Genomic DNA, 17008 nt, shown 5'->3' on the forward strand with positions numbered 1-17008 from the left:
TTGACAAGTAAACAAATTCAATATATGATTTCAATCCAAATATTGCGCAGAGATATATTAAAAACTCACTTCAAGCATTACTTTGCTCTTCCTAATAATTAAGCATGACTATTGGATATAAAGAGTGCTGCATTTTATCTACAACGTTGCTAAACCATAAAAATATTCATCCTAATTAGGCGTATTATATAATGAAGATTCCTATGAAGAAAAAAGCATCAATGAACTTTAGGGATTTGCTCTGCTCTCAGATATTCTGCAATTCTCTTTGAAATACAGTATGCTGTTGACTGTATAGTGATCATAGGATTCACACCAACTGCAGTTGGAAGCACACTGCCATCACAGACAAACAAGCCCTCTGCTTCCCAGCTTTGCCCATTCTCATCAACTGCTCCTTCTTTCTCATTAACTCCCATTCTGCAGCTTCCCATCTGATGAGCAGAACTGTATAGATTCCAATGCTTTCCTGGTGATAAGGCGGCCTCTGCTGGATACACATTGCCTAGGAACTCTTCCACTTCTTTTTCAGTAATCCCATTACACTTCATTCTCTGTCCATCACTCCTGTGAGTTCCTACTTCAACTGCGCCTGCAGCTATCAGAATCCTTAGTGCCTGCTTCAACCCAGCTTTCATGTTCTCTTTGTCTATTGCATTCAACTTATAGCTGATCCTTCCCTCTGATGTCACTTGCCCTGAAGCATTGTCTCTGATTATTGTGATCAAATGGGCAGTTCTTGAGTATTTCAGCACCCTTTGTTTGAAGTCAAGTCCAGATAGCCAAGGGCATAAGGAAGCAAAGCTTGCTGGTCCCAAAGCAGGAGTTTCAATGATGGCCCTTGCATTAGACTTGGGATCACTCGATGATTGCACCTTATGGACTGATGTGATTATGCCTCCCTCGTAGGCTTTTCCTTTGAATTCCGAAATGTTGTCTGGGAAGTATCCCCAAGCCATTAGAACAGGATGAAGGTGAAGGTTTCGCCCAATGTTCTTGTTCTTCAGCCCACTGGAGATCATTAGAGGAGGTGTCAAAAGAGCCCCACCTGCAGAAACTGTCACTTTGGCCACAAATTCCAGCTTCATAGTGATTCTGCTGCTTAAAGCTTTTGCCCTCACTCCTACGCATTTCTTCTTCCTGTCACTTCCACTCCTTTGACCTTCCAACATGAACCTCTCAGCTTTGCATCCGGTAACAATTACTGCACCATGATCCACAGCATCTACAAGCCATGTAAGTTGGGTTGCTTGTTTCTCGCCTTTTGGACAACCAAAACCACAAGAACCACAGTAATGATTCCCAGATGAGTTTCTAGGGACAAAATCAACTTTCAAGCCAAGATTTTGACATCCTCTTCTGAGTACTTGATTCTGGAGACCCTCCTCTGTACAATCCTCCGTGACTCCAATCCTTTGACACACAGTTTCCATTGCAGACAGATACTCGGGGCTTGAAAAGAAGGAAATCCCATGGCTCTCAGACCATTCATTAAGCACCTCATATGGGGTCTTAATGGAAGCAGACCAATTCACGGCTGAGCCACCTCCCACAGTTGATCCTGCAAGAAGCTGAATTCTGGAGTCCGCAGAAGCAAGAACCCCTCCATTTTCATACATTTGGTCCATGGAAGGGCCTTCAAGGGAAGAATAATCCTTGGCCGTGAAGTAGTTTCCTTTCTCAATAACAACCACCTTGTGGCCTGCACTTGCAAGAACAGCAGCAGCAACACCCCCACCACTACCAGACCCAACAATCACTACGTCACATTTGACTCTCAGGGTGTTGTTTCGGGAGTCCATTGTGACATGGAGGCCTTTCTCAACTAGAGATTGTTTCAGAGTTGAATCAGACTCATAAATGGTTTCTACGATTCCCTTTTGAAGAGGCCTCACGTTAGAGTCATTGCTTGGTTTCTCATCATCAGCAGGCACCTCATATCCAATGGCTTTCCATGCTGGGTTCTCACCATTTTCATCAACCTGCAGGGATCAAAACTTTGGATTCAATGGATTTCCGTTCTGAGAATTTTAATGCAGTCAGGTATGAGTGTATGTAATTCATGAGCGGAATGGAATGGGATGATAATACATAAAAAGATGGAAGGAGGTTGAAGAATACCCAGGAGAAATAAACTAAGAGGCATAAGACTTTGACGTAAGCAAAAGCGAGTCTGATAGGAGTGAGGAAGCGATGCTGGAGCCAGCTCTGAACAACCTTCTCTCGTTTGTGCAAAGGGATGCCTGAGAAATTGTTGAGGAAGGGCCATCTCTCACTGAAACACAGAGATCCACAAAGCAACAATGTGCCTAGCCTTGTCGAGAGAAGCCATAGAATCACTCTAACCAGGATCACTGCTTCTATCAAACCTCTATTCGCTAACTTTTCTGCAACCTGCAGCCCTCTCCTTATAAATCATTATTATACGGCTTATCTAACAAATTAATAGATTAAAATGATTATGGTTTTGAAGGAACAAATTAATATTTTTATAGTAAAAAGAAAGGGGGAATCTTGAGTGCCATTTGTTATGGTTTTGTTATTATTATGCAATTATATTTATTTTTTGGTAGTGAAGATACAATGATTATTTTCATGCATAATTTTTTAATATTTTCTTTTTGATTATGTTTTTATTGTGTGAATTAAGAAAAGTGGAAATGCATGGTTCAGTCCTAACAGATTTTTCATTGAAATTATGTCAATTGTCTGATTGTAAAATTGCATAAATTTAAATATGAATCACTGACACAAACGGATAAATATTTATATGGCTTAAAGAAATAATGCGGCCCTATTCAGTTTCCAAAAACAAATGAATAAATTAAATCGATCGATAGAGGTTTCTTTATTTGGTAATTTTATTACACATGCGCGTCCAAACATGAACACTTATTACATAATATTACTTTTTATCCTAATTATAAAATCACGTTTGTAGATTACAAATAAAGTTTTATAATTAGAACCAGAAGATTACATGATAGGCCAACACTAATTCACATGCAAGCCAAAACTGGTTTAACACTTTAACAAATAGGCGAATTAAATTGACTGGGGCATAAAATAGGCCAATTATGTGAGTACAAGTACAACGTCAACATATGGCTCTAAATTTTTTATTATTATTTTAATGGAAAAAATTGATTATATTATTAATAGAGGATAACTGCTTTGAAAAGACTTCAAATTAAAGAAATATGGTGGGACACCACAAAAGAAAACTACAACTAGAAAGGAGGAGAAATTTTAAAAAGTGTGTGAAGTTTATTTTCTTTCACTTCGATTAAAAAAAAGAAAGAAAGAAAGAAAGAAAGAAATGGTGAAATTAAACCAACACAAAGTCATGCTAAAAGTTAAAACTTTACACAGAAACAGTGTCATGCCATATGCATGGCCTGTGTTTCTAATGAATTCATCAGAAACCAAACAAACAGAAACTTTCCTTTTTGATACAAAGTTGCAGAGAAAGATCAGAAATGAAGAAGACAGGGTAGGTACGTACCAGATGAGGGATGGGATGGTGAGAAGCAGAAGAAGCCCAGAAGGATGAAAGAGGCTTAGAAGGAGGAGTCTGAGATTGAAGAGCCTCCAAAGGCAAAGAAGGCAACAAAACCTCACATATGCTTCCCAGTGACTTCATCTCTCCTTCTGTGAACCCATGTCTGTATTTCCTCTCTCCTCCTCCTCCTCCTCTCAACAATGGATGACTCTCTCTCCTCATCTCTCTCTCTCTCTGTGTGCTTGTGATCAATAACACAACGTGTGCTTGAGGGTTTGTGTATGTGTGTCTATATATACTAGAAATCAGGAAGAAGGAGTAGTTTATCTGTAAATATAATGATGGTTGGGAGTTGAGGAGGAAGACAGGAAAAGGAAAGAAAGTGATGGGACCTCCACTTCTCTAGAATTTACATTTCTGAGTTATGTGATTTGTGAAAGAGAGGAAATAATCAAGTTTTGGAGTTTCTGGAACCATATTCTGATACATGCTGCACAACAGGGGCAGGATACTTTATTCTTTGGGTTAGGTATAAAGTCATAACATTACACAAAACAAGAACAAATGGACAAAGTTAATCACATGTATGTATCACTGTTTGGGGGTTAATTTTAATTTTGACCAAAATAAGCAAAAAGATGATTATGTGAATGTGAGCAACCATGTTAGGTGGCTTTAACTAAATTCTCTTTGGTTTTAACCCCACCACCATTGCATTTGCATGTCTCTATTGTGTCCTTTAATTCTTTCACAGCTCCTTTTAAGTTAAAATAATTTTAGAAAAGGCACTATCAAGTATCAAATCATGCATATGATGGTAAATATAAGGTAAATATTTATATAAAAAATAAGGAAAATTTTGGAAAAAGTCTCCAATTGAAAATTCTACTGGTGAAAATGATTTAAATCAAAACACCACGACTCTGTCTATGCCAAATTTGTAAATGTGTATCAAAATTTATCAAATCATTTCTTACCAATAAAATTTTTAATTCAATTTTTCCCCCTTTTCCAAAAAAAAATGTCTCCTCTTTCAAATACAATCGTATCCATCCATCGCTATAACGATTGACCAAGCACCCTCATGCACGCAATGTATATGACCTTAGTAAATATACTTGTTAAGTTGTTATTGGTTGCATATATATGACCTTAACGTTTTCTTTAGGAGAGAACTAAACGACTTTGCTTTAATCGGCCACATGCATGCACACATATATATAATATAACCCACTGTGTCCTAGATGTTTATATCCCACAATTAATAATAAGATTATGGGAAGGTTCCTAGTTCCTACCCTGGATTAAATTGTGATGGACAAATTTGAACCAAAACGATGGAACTCTTCATTCATAAGCAAAATATCTTTGGAGTTATTTTACAAAATGAAGAAAGTAGGCTAAAGTATACATTTAGTCATTTAATTTTATGCAAAGTTTTAATTTAGTCTCTTAACTTTAAAAAACATACATTTGGTCCTTTAACCCTAAAATCATTAGGCTTTAATGATGATTTTTTTGTAACAATCATAGATGTTTTGAAAACTAAACTTAATATGTTAGCATTTGAAAATATTTTATCAATATTTAAGATCTTAATATCATAATTTTTTTAAAAATCTTTAGAGTTAAAGGACTAAAAGTATATTTTTAAAGTTAAAGAATCAAATTAAAATTTTATACAAAGTTAAAGAACTAAATGTATACTTTAGTCAAGAAAGTATCATTTTAGGTTTACAATATAATATCCATAATTGAAAACGTTGACATTTCTTTTATTCATGACACGATGTTTGATTTATTCAAATTAATTATTGATATAACATGTCCGTCTCTTTAAAATTGAGATGCGATTTATTGTCCATATCCTCAACTTGCTCTGGTTGGTAGAAAATCATTCATCTAACTCATTATCCGGCTCAGGCAACAAAAAAAAAAACACTTTTTTAATATTAAAAAAATTGGTACCAAAAAAAAAACTCATTAAGAAATCAAAATCAACATTGGGCATTAAATTGAAGTTCGAAATCCATCATTATTAAGGCCATGCCTTAAAAGTCATACTCATGATCAACGCAATGCAAGCCATCATATTCAATATTTTTGGTTTTAATATAGATTAATTTAATTTTCAGTGATACGGTGTGTGTGTGTGTGTCGAATATTTTTAACATTTTGTAAAGTACAAGGAATTAATTTAAATAAATGTTGAAAAAGGCGATGTACCATATAAATTATTTTCTCATGGAAAAACAAGCTTCCTTATGTTTGGAATAGAATGAGATACTACATAGTATCATATTTATACATTTATGTATGTCCTCATTAAAGCAAGCACCATTTTTTCAATATTATATAAACATTCATTACTCTAATATTATTTTTCTAGTGCATTCAGTATCCCTTAATGTTATCTTTCAGTTAAATCCATCATCGTAATTTTATTTATATTTTAGGATATTAGATACAATATAAATAAGATTAGGACCAAAAAATAACATTTGGCTGTTGTTATATATATTATAAATAAGATTAGGATACTGGATATAAATGAAAAATAACATTAAAGTGTTAAATGTTACCATACCTGTTAAATAAGAAAAGTTGAAAAAATTCCTAATTGACAAAATTTAATTGGAGAACGATACCTAAACAGTAAAATGCTACTCCTCCGGTCCTTAATATAGGACCCAATTAGTGAGTTGGTTTTGGTCCTAAATATAAGATCAATTTCTCATATTTATTAATTTTCTCTAAATTACCCCTATAGATATTCCCTCAACTATAATCAAGTAGAAGAGGGAGAGAGGATATTAAGAAAGATGATTATGGTGTTTTAGGAAAAATGTGTCACTTTTCTTATAATTAACTAATTTACCTAACTTCCTTAATCTAATCAAATTAGTTAAATGGGTCTTATATTAAGGACGGAGGAGTACGTTTTATATTTTTTATATCGAAAAGGAATAGGTAGTACCATTCACCAGTTGATTTTAATGAGAGAATTTCTCCCAATTTCTCCGATTAAATATTAAACAAAATATATTGGTAATATCTGATGCTTTCAGTTAGGCATAGTAGTCAGATTTCACTTGCCATACACGTTAGGTACAAGCCTTAATAATGTAATATTGTGACTAAAATTCTTTTAAAAAGAAAAACAAATTTTACCTACCCTTGTGAATTAAATTTCATTTTCCGCTTTGTTCTAAAAGTAAAAAGTGGAAACAATTGGATTGCATGAAATATTAACGGGGTAAATGACAATCAAAGTGAACTTGGACGATAACACTATCAAATGAAATTTGTACAACATGGGCATGGAGAAAAAGTTAAGAAAAAATCACAATTAAAAACCTTAAAATTTGAAAAACAAAGATAGGGACTCATGATAATTTTACTATAGCTTTTGACAATAATAATACGTCATGAAGTTGTTAAAATCCATACTGAAGTTATTGCGGGTCTTTATCTGTGTTTTTCAAATTTCATGGTCTTTTTTTGTGATTTTCCCAAAGTTAGACTAAATGTCCTATATTCACATATTTGCATAGTCAAAGAAATTATGATACGAAGTTGCGTTGTTATGAATTTAAGGATCACTATCATCTCTATATTTTCCGTAAACCTTTCATGAATGCTATGGAAAATTATGGCCGTAAATATGAAAGCGGTAAGGGCAAAAAAGAACAAAAGCAAAACCTAAAGGGCCATATGAGTATTTAATGGCCCATTTTTTTGCCGGCATTTAATGGCAATTTATCAAAACCAACCTCATTTACTTGAGGGGCCATGGATACTTAGCAAGAGCCCTGAACGAGTTGAAGGGACCCACTCTGATGGGGTAGGCCCTTTAGTATCGTAGGCCACTGTAACAATGTCGATATGTGAACAGTATTCCTTCCTGCTCAAATATATACTAAACTTTATAAATTACGTCTATAAAAAAAACTAATTAAAATCAATTTAAATAATAATATGTAAGGTATATATATTTTTTTCTTAATATACTATTATTAATAATAAAATAATAAGTAAAAGATGTAATAAATAAATTAAAGATGAGAGAGAATATATCAGGATAAAATTAAAAAAACTTCATTAAATACTTAGACAAAAACCAATGTTATCTTATAAAAAAACCAACATTTTAAAAAAAATTTAGCTTATATTTTGAACCGGAGGGAGTTTTTTTTTTTTTGTTCAAACGTATCCTTCTATAAAAGATAATCCTATTCGGGGCACTTTTCAAACACTAAATGTGGACACTTCTCCTGATGAAGATTCGAACATTGGTTCATTACGTCGTAAGAGGTTAGCTTCTTTCACTAAACTCAAGTCCCATTGGCTATTTATTTATTTTTGGTTTAGGAGTATTTTATGCCAATGGTGAAAACTGATATTTTTTGAGATAGGAGGAGCAAATATATATATATATATATATATATTCAAAGTTTACAACTTTACATCAAGCGAATCCACCTTTGAGCAAATTTACGTTGCATGTTAAAGTTGCAATTATTAGCAGTCATTGAAGGCTGATTTCGAGGGTATGAAAGAAGAGGAAAGGTGAAAAACTGCTCTATTTTTCCCCGGGGGGAGAGAAAGAGAGAAAGAGCACTATTATGAATCAAATTCCAAATATTTTTTTTTGCCTTCAAAATTCCAAATATTTAATGCAACTAATTTTGCCTTCATTGATGGCATCCACGTTGCATGGTGTTAAAATATATAATAAATGAGAGGGAAAAAATCATTTAGTGCAACTGCCACTAATAAGTAAGACGATCATTAACACCACGGTTAGAAAGTAGAAGAAGCTCAATAATCCAGAGATTTGACTCAGATTTGAGGCCGTAAAGAAATGGAAGAAATATTAGCCACAAAGTAGTTGAGCCATACCTGTGTACTCCTCCGGTCCTTATTATAAGACCCTATTTGGCTTTTTATTTGGTCCTAATTATAAGACCTCAATCCATTTTGTCTCTAAATAGAGAAATTGACATGAGTATAAATATTTTATATTTATAAATAATATTTTAAATTTAAATCTTATGAATTTAGAAGAAAAAAAATTCCAATGGGGATGCAACACCATTCACATTTAAATTAATATTATTTTCACAGGGCTGTAAAAAAAAAAATTCAAATGAAGTGAGAACTGAGAAGTCCCTCCCACGTCTTTTCTAGAAACTGTAAAGCTAATCATATGTGAAGGCGAGTGAAAGAAAGAGACAATATAAAACGGAAGAGTTGTCAATGAATAAATCATTATGGAATCATAATTAAGTGGTCCGCTTATAACGAACCTACTCTTCCTGGTGTGGCCCAGATAGGCACCGAAGTGGATTTGTAATCACTTCACCAGTTAGATAAGAAAAGCGGTCACCATCTCTTCATTTGTCACTTTTACGAACCGACCCATTCTCTAGTTTAATGGAGGATGCAATTGTTCTGGTAGAATCCACGGTTCTTAGTCTCCGAGCCTTAACCAAGCTCAAAGGCTGTTGGAGTACATATCCATGTGTTTGGTTTCCTAGTACCTATATTTTTCAGCTTTCCAGTACAATGATTTTTTCGGAATCAAGGGAAAGAACTCTAAACTTGAAATATAGCAAAACTTGTTTTACAACTAAGCCCCACTTCAGAACAAAAATTTCATGGCACTCGTGCATTCAAAAACTTTAACACATACAGGCTAAGTTTAATCTTTGGAAGCTTACGCAAAAAACATCCATATATTTTACAGCATCCCCTCAAGTGGAAAACTTAAATTTAGCATCTTTAGACCGCATAGAAGGGACTTTAATTTAACTTAACTTATTAGTGGGGAAAGGAAGCAGCAAAAGCAAATGCTTTTTGAATCCCTGAGCAGATTCCTGTCTGTAACATTAGAAGTGCCAACAGACCGTAGAGAGAAATGCCCCAAGACTACGAGAGCTGCTTCCACATAGCTGGTCGATCTCTTGATATGAGGAGTACACGAGAGCCCAGATAATCAAAGGAAGGCCAATATAAGTCATCTGGCCCAATGACTTGGTTGACCATCTGAGTATTAGTGGAATCCATATCGAAAGCCCGCAATGGCTCATCTTTAATGCATCAAACACAAATAGCCCAAGCCCACAGACGCCCATCACAAAGTTAGAGTTTCCCCAAACCTGTGTGATTGCAGAGTGGTGAGGATGTGCATTGGATTCTGGCATAGCATAGCTGTTGAAGAGCCCTTGTTTACGCAATGAGAATTGTTGCACCATCGATGAGGACTGCTTCTTGCCAATGGAACTTGAAGTTGAGCAACCAAGAAAGATTGAGTCTCCACGTGAGAAAACTGACTGAATGTTCACCCCATGTTTTGATATCCGAAGACCCACACCAGATGGCTGGCGGAAGTCCAAGACGTTGACAGCGTCTGAAGTGCAGAACACACCATCGTTTCCTTCAGCTTCTGATGAGCTCGCCCCTGATATTATGTGGAAGGAATAAAGCGACTATGTCATGAACAGTTTGATTGAAGATAATATCAAAACAACAGGAACGAAATATTAGGAGGCAAACAAATTAAGTAGTTGAGGTACAATTAAAACCAAGACGCAGACAATTTCATTGCAGAGTGACAATAGTATAAATGCCAATATATGAACGAATAGAGGGGCTTTCACAAACAATTTCATTCAAGATAACACTAGGACAATATGAACAAAATGCCAACGGGCAAAAAGTGACCAAGAGATGCTGAGACAAATCAAAAGGTAAGAATGTTAAAGGTTCAAACTCACCTTTGCCGAACCCCTCCACCCAGCTCTGCATCTGTATTACTCACATGTAGAGCAGAAATTTTTTGCCCAGATACAGGAATAGACAGCAGGGCTTGAGGACTAAGTGAATTCACATCCCCACAAGAAATTGTTTCTGCTTCGGTTATCACAACTTTCCCTCTGTTTCTCCACTGCAAAGGACTGGAATAGTCCATTGCAAGAACAGGTTTCTGAACCTCCCATTTCATGACTTGTTCTCCATCACGAATATCAAAGACTTTTACAGCTCTCTGAGAGGTCGCAGTAGAGATAATCAGAGGTCCACAAGGTCTATACCACCATTGCCTGGTTTCAGTGGCCAAACTGCCGGCTCCAGAATTTCTTTGCACAATGTTATTGGACAAGGGTCGAAGAGCTGTCCTAGAGGCGGCTGTTCCGAACTCTAGTTGGAAAGCGCGGAGATCCTTGGTGTAAAAATCCCAAGAGCAAAATCCTGAATCCATAGTATTGCCAGCAGATGCAGCAACTACAAACCTTCCTGAGCAACCGTCGGAACCAGGAGCACGAATTATCCAACAGTCTCTCCACGTGTTAGGTGAAACTCCAGATGGTGGCATATATGAAGCCTTTTCCTGCAAAGATAGTGAACTGTGAGCAGGCACAATGTTTGTTTAAGGTTACAGAAAGAATACGAATCTATAAGCATAATTCGTTACGAAAATGTAATCAAAGATGCAATTGGTTTCAGGAAAAATATGAATATCATATAGGGAAATTTGATCATTTATTTATTTGATCGTTTAATTTAATGAAGAATATGGAGCAACAAAATCAACTAACTGAAATATGAATTACCAGTATTTCCTTAGAACGGAGAACGGCTGGCAAATATAAAGCAACTAAAGAAGGAAACTTTTTTGAACCCGATTACGGAGCATGCATAGCATGGGGCATAGTGCTTACATTTAATGACTAATGACGTGTATAATCTGTAACGGCTTACATACCTCTCGATTCGCGATATCATAATATGAACACGAACCATCATCGTGAGCAATGAGGACAGCCTCCCCTTCAGACACAAACCATCCTCCTACGGCTGTCTTATTTCCTATATCATTCAGCGAATAAATGAAATCATCTTCTGTCTCTTCATCAATATATAGCCCTTGCGTGTTTTCTTGATCATCAAACTCTTCAAGCTTCTCATCAGTTGTGAGAAGTAGCTCAACATCACACTTCTGATTGAAGGCAGATGAGGAGTCTTTTGTTTTAGCAGGTGCACCAGCGCCTGTTTCTTTAACTCCACAATACTTCATATCAGCTTCTCCATCTCTTGATTTGACATTACCTGCCTCTTTATTAGGTTAGACAAGAACTCTTGTGCTATCTTGCTCTCCTCAATAGGGCTCAGCTCCTTTTCTTCCACCTTTGCTCCAATATCATCTTGCTTTTCCCTGAATTCATTGCTCCGAAAGTTTTCCAATGATGCTTTATTCGACGTTCGATTCTGAAGTAACTTGCGATGAGGAAATAATCTAGCTTCCAATCCTCACTGTTCAATTCTTTGGCCCCGCGTTTACCCTTGTCAACTTGCTTATTTTGACTATCAATAACCATATTGGGTTCTTTGTTATCATTTGCATTGCTTTTCAAGAACCCTATTTTAGCATTTGAATCACCAGCTACGTGATCTATTGCCTTCTCAATACCCGAAATTTTGTCTTGGATGTCTGAAAGTATGATCTTTGATTGATCAGGGTTATTCAAATCCAGCATCTCCTTAGTCCTCCTAATATCGGACGCTATTCTCTTGACCTTCCCCTCTAAGAAAGCAAGCTTTTCATGAAGTCTGCTGGGATATTTACATGTAACCCCACTACTGGAACAATCACCCCCCGACTCCTTCTCTTTTGGAATGTCCAAAACCTTAGCCTCACCATCAGAATTTCCAACAACCTCGGTAGAAGATGAATTTATGTCATTGCCAGTCTCTTCTAAATCTCAGAACACTGCCCTGGATGCCCACCCATACCAATATCGGTCGGATTTTTTGACTCAGATTCAGAATCGACCTTCTCACGGTATATCTGCAGATCTCCCCTGTCATGACTTGCACTTGATTTCACAAAAGATTTATTATTTTCACTTTCTCCGACTTTGTTTTCCATTACTCCGCCATTTCTACTCTTAATCCCTGAATTCAAAATCTTTGTTGCACTTTCCTCAGTATGCCCTCGAAATTTTGCTTTACTACCAACCTGCGCGCTTCCTTTGACGCTCAAATCTCTATACCCTTTTGCCTGATTAGAAACTCTCAGACCCCTACTCCCACTGAAAGCAGAACGGTCAGGTTCTGCGACCGACCCCTTAACGACCCGATCCACTGAAACCCGCCTATCTTTTCGGGTATCCGAAAACACCCTGGTAAAGTCAGAAGGGCTAGAGCTCCTACCTCGAGGGACCGACGACGTGGACTTCCGTCACGACTGTCACTGCCGCTTCCTACCCCTACCAGCGATGCCTTATCGACGCGGGGCATGGGTCGAATAGTAGGTGCGGGGCCGTAGGTCTCTGGGCGGGGCGCGGGCGGCTCCACGGGACGTGGATCTCCGATTCTCTTTCTCTGCAGACAATTTACGGAGAGCATTGGCGCTGGGGATTTTGTCGGAGCTTGAAGCAGGGGTTGAGATCTGGAAGGTCGGTGAGCGGTAACTTTGACGGCGGAGGCGCCGCCGTCGCCTCCGTCTCGGTCTTTCATCCGGCGAGTGGATGAAGTGGACATGGGAAGTTGAGGTAAAAGTAAGAATCAAATTACTATGGGAGAGATTTCTGTGGCAAACAGGAAGAAGAAAGTGGCAGATTTTCTCAGAAGAGGAGGGAATGACGAAACCCGAAAATTGAAAGGGATTCCCTACGCAACTTTGATGTAGGCGGGAAGTGATTGAAATTTTGAGTTTTGAAAAATTGGGAGCTGGATCGGAGGGGGAGAAAAAAAAAAAAAAAAAAAGGGGGAAACTGAGCAAAATAAATAAAAATGAGAGCTATCTTCACTTGAGTCAAAATATTTTTTAAATTACCTAAATGCCAACGCCCTTTAATTGAGATAATGAGAGAGAATAAACTGAGAAAGAGCGAGAGAGAAATTAATAATTATTTGACACTTTTTAAAATTCAACATTACGCGCTCATAAACACTGAAAATCATAAATAAGCTACTAATAACAATCTCTCCAGTCATGTGATTAAAGGGATATTTGGATGGCAACCAAACCATGGTTTCACAAGTGTTTTTACAGTTTACGAAGTAAATATATAGAGGATTTTATATCTCGTTTGCGAAAAAATACTTCTAGAAACACTTTTTCAATTGCCAAACACCCCTTAAATCTTGTTTTTCAGTCACAAGTGGGATGGCCCAAAGCCATGTCAAACAGGTCAAAAATTATAGATCGAGCTTATGGCACTAATAGGCTCTTTTTGGCTCCACAAACGCGAGACAAATGGACTCTAATAGCCTATATTCATGTGTTTAGTGCATATAAATATTACTTTCAATTTTTAATATAAAAATTAGTTTGATATTTGATTTAGTTTAAATATAATATTTTAATTTTTACTTTATCCTTTTTATATTTACCTACTCCTCCAATTCTTAATACAAAACCTATTTAACTAATTAATTATGTTAAAGAAATTAGGTAAGTTATTATAAGAAATATGACACGTTTTTTCTAAAATACCATAATCATCTTTCTTAATACATCCTCTTTCTCTTCTAATTGGTTATGGTTGATGAAGAATCCACAAAGGATAATTAGAAAAAAGTGATAAATAATGGAAATGGGTCTTATATTTAAGATCAAAACCGATTCAACAATTGAGTCATATATTAAGGACCGGAAGAGTATTTTTAAGATAGTCTTTGTAATAGTTATACATGTTTAATTTTAACTAATATACATAATTAGTAAGGATATTTTAAATAAGATAATATCTATTTATTACAAATAATTAAATTAATTAATTTTATTAATCTACTCAAATTAGTCACATATCTCTAATATTAAAGATCGTATGTAGTATGGGTTAATATATTGTAAATTTCTTTTTTTTTTTTTATCAGAAAAATATATTGTAAATTCTTGAAGTTGTATAATTTAATGAGACAGATGCGACGTTATGCCTGATTAGATTTTGATGTATTGAATTGATTTCTCTAATTATTAAAAGAAAATCCCCGCCAACCGTCCAAACTCTTGTAGGGGCCGCTGAGATATCCATGGTCACGCGGATAACATGTATGCATTCATAGTCCATTCGAGCCAAGATAAGCGTAAGGAAGATGATTGAAAATAGTTTTCAAGTGACCAAGGCTACTCAAAATTAGTCTGGCTTACAGGTCAAACTCAAGTTTAGGTCTATTTTTATAAGCATAATTCAGGATCAGGGTGTAATTTTAATAATAAAATTTTACACTAAGAGTATCTGGTACCATTTAGTTTTGAAAGATGCAAAACTATACATAAACTATGTTTGATACAATGGTAAAAAAATAACTTATAAGTGGGATAAGCCAGTTTACATGTTTAGAAACTGTTTGGTGAACTTTTAACCAATCTAACTTATGAGTAAAAAGCTTTTTTTTTAAAGCATGATTGTAAAAGTGCATAAAACTTGGGGGAATTTCACTGTAGACCGCAGAAGGCAAATAATTTCAAAGAGCCCCCAAAACTTCTGAAACCTCACTGCAGGACCAAGGGACCAATCTGATATTAATTTTTAGAGAGTGAGATTACATAATACCCCCCTTTTTATTTTATTAAAAAATAAATATTTACCGGAGTTACTGTTCCGGCCACCGGAGGTCGGAGGTCCGGCCACCGGCGCTCAGGTGGCCGCCGTCGGGATCCGGTCACCGGTGGCCGAACAGTAACTCCGGCGGGACCTCCGGTGGCCGGAGTTTTTTTTGTTTAAAACAAAGTGACCAAGGGAGGGTTTGAACCCAGGACCCCTTGGCACACCAAAAGACTTGTAACCACCAAGCCAGGCAACCCATTCAATCATAAAATGCAAATAAAACTACATATAACAAATAAACGCAACAGTCCAAATGTAAGTGAACAAGTGAAATTAGACGATTTTACAAGTGGAATTCAGAAATTTGCAACAAAAGTTAGGAAATTTACAAATAACATAATAGAAGTCATAACCCAAAAATGCAAGTGTTTAGGTGCAAATGAGCAAGTAAAATTTGAAGATTTACAATAAAATTTATGGATTTACAACCCAAATTTGACAAACACAAGAGATTCACAACCTAAAAGTAAGTGTTTGAATGTAAGTGAACAAGTGAAATTAGACGATTTACAAGTGTATTCAGCAATTTACAACAAAATTAGACAATTTACAAATAACATAATAGAATCATAACCCAAATGCAAGTGTTTAAGTGCAAATGAGCAAGTGAAATTTGAAGATTTACAATAAAAGTTTATGGATTTACAACCCAAATTTGGCAAACACAAGAGAATTCACAACCCAAAATGTAAGTGTTTGAGTGTAAGTGAACAAGTGAAATTAGACGATTTACAAGTGTAATTCAGCAATTTACAACAAAAATTAGACAATTTACAAATAACATAATAGAAGTCATAACCCCAAATGCAAGTGTTTAAGTGCAAATGAGCAAGTAATTTGAAGATTTACAATAAAATTTTATGAATTTACAACCCAATTTGGTAAACACAAGAGAATTCACAACCCAAAATGTAATGTTTGAGTGTAAGTGAACAAGTGAAATTAGACGATTTACAAGTGGAATTTAGAAATTTACAACAAAAATTAGGCAATTTACAAATAACATAATAGATCATAACCCCAAATGCAAGTGTTTAGTGCAAATGAACAAGTGAAATTGTCGAATTTCACTTGTAACTCTATAAACTTTTGTTGTAAATCTTCAATTTTTTTTGCTCATTTACACTTAAACACTTGTATTTGGGATTATGAGTTCCATTATGTTATTTTAAATTGCCTAATTTTTGTTGTAAATTGCTGAATTCCACTTGTAAATCATCTAATTTTCACTTGCTCACTTACACTCAAACACTTATATTTTTGGTTGTGAATTCTTTTGTGTTTACCAAATTTGGGTTGTAAATCCATAAACTTTTTGTAAATCTTCAAATTTTACTTGCTCATTTGCACTTAAACACTTGTATTTTGGGTTATGACTTCTATTATGTTATTTGTAATTGCCTAACTTTTGTTGCAATTTCTGAATTTCACTTGTAAATCGTCTAATTTCACTTGTTTACTTACATTTGGACTGTTGCGTTTATTTTGTTATATGTAGTTTTATTTGCATTTTATGATTGAATGGGTTGCTTGGCTTGGTGGTTACAGTCTTTTGATGTGCCAAGGGGTCCTGGGTTCAAACCCTCCCTTGGCCACTTTGTTTTAAACAAAAAAACTCCGGCCACGGAGTTCCCGCCGTAGTTACTGTTCCTGCCACCGGTGACCGGACCCCGACGGCGGGCCACCTGAGCGCGGGTGGCCGGACCTCCGACCTCCGGTGGCCGGAACCGTAACTCCGGTAAATATTTATTTTTTAATAAAATAAAAAGGGAGGGGTATTATTGTAATCTCACTCTAAAAATTAATATCAAATTGGTCCCTTGGTCTTTGCAGTGAGGTTTCAGAAAGTTTTGGGGCTCTTTGATATTAATTGTCTTCTGCGGTCCTA

The 17008-nt window shown here is 35.9% G+C and overlaps 1 protein-coding gene and 1 pseudogene across 1 annotated transcript; both read right to left on the reverse strand.

Moving 5' to 3' along the window:
• LOC114727044 (long-chain-alcohol oxidase FAO1) lies at positions 1-3906 on the reverse strand. Its single transcript, XM_028913758.1, has 3 exons — positions 3506-3906; positions 2122-2394; positions 1-1982 (listed from the first exon to the last, which is right to left on the reverse strand). The coding sequence occupies exons 1-3, from the start codon at positions 3722-3724 to the stop codon at positions 219-221; spliced, it is 2256 nt and encodes a 751-aa protein (XP_028769591.1). The 5' UTR covers positions 3725-3906; the 3' UTR covers positions 1-218.
• Positions 3907-9241: 5335 nt separating this feature from the next.
• Positions 9242-13045, reverse strand: LOC114727036 (KIN14B-interacting protein At4g14310-like; annotated as a pseudogene).
• Positions 13046-17008: the final 3963 nt, after the last annotated feature.

Source organism: Neltuma alba, unplaced genomic scaffold (genome assembly GCF_004799145.2).
Source record: "Neltuma alba isolate B1F8T4 unplaced genomic scaffold, ASM479914v2 tig00012431_pilon, whole genome shotgun sequence".
In the NCBI taxonomy this organism is placed as follows: domain Eukaryota; kingdom Viridiplantae; phylum Streptophyta; class Magnoliopsida; order Fabales; family Fabaceae; genus Neltuma; species Neltuma alba.

Excerpts from the sequence above, each read along its gene's own strand:
- LOC114727044 (XM_028913758.1), bottom strand. The coding sequence starts at position 3,724 with ATGAGGAGAGAGAGTCATCCATTGTTGAGAGGAGGAGGAGGAGGAGAG. Across the intron at positions 2,395-3,505 it reads ACCATCCCATCCCTCATCTG|GTTGCAGAAAAGTTAGCGAA; the intron begins GTACGTACCTAC and ends AGAGGGCTGCAG. Across the intron at positions 1,983-2,121 it reads TCTTAGTTTATTTCTCCTGG|GTTGATGAAAATGGTGAGAA; the intron begins GTATTCTTCAAC and ends TGATCCCTGCAG.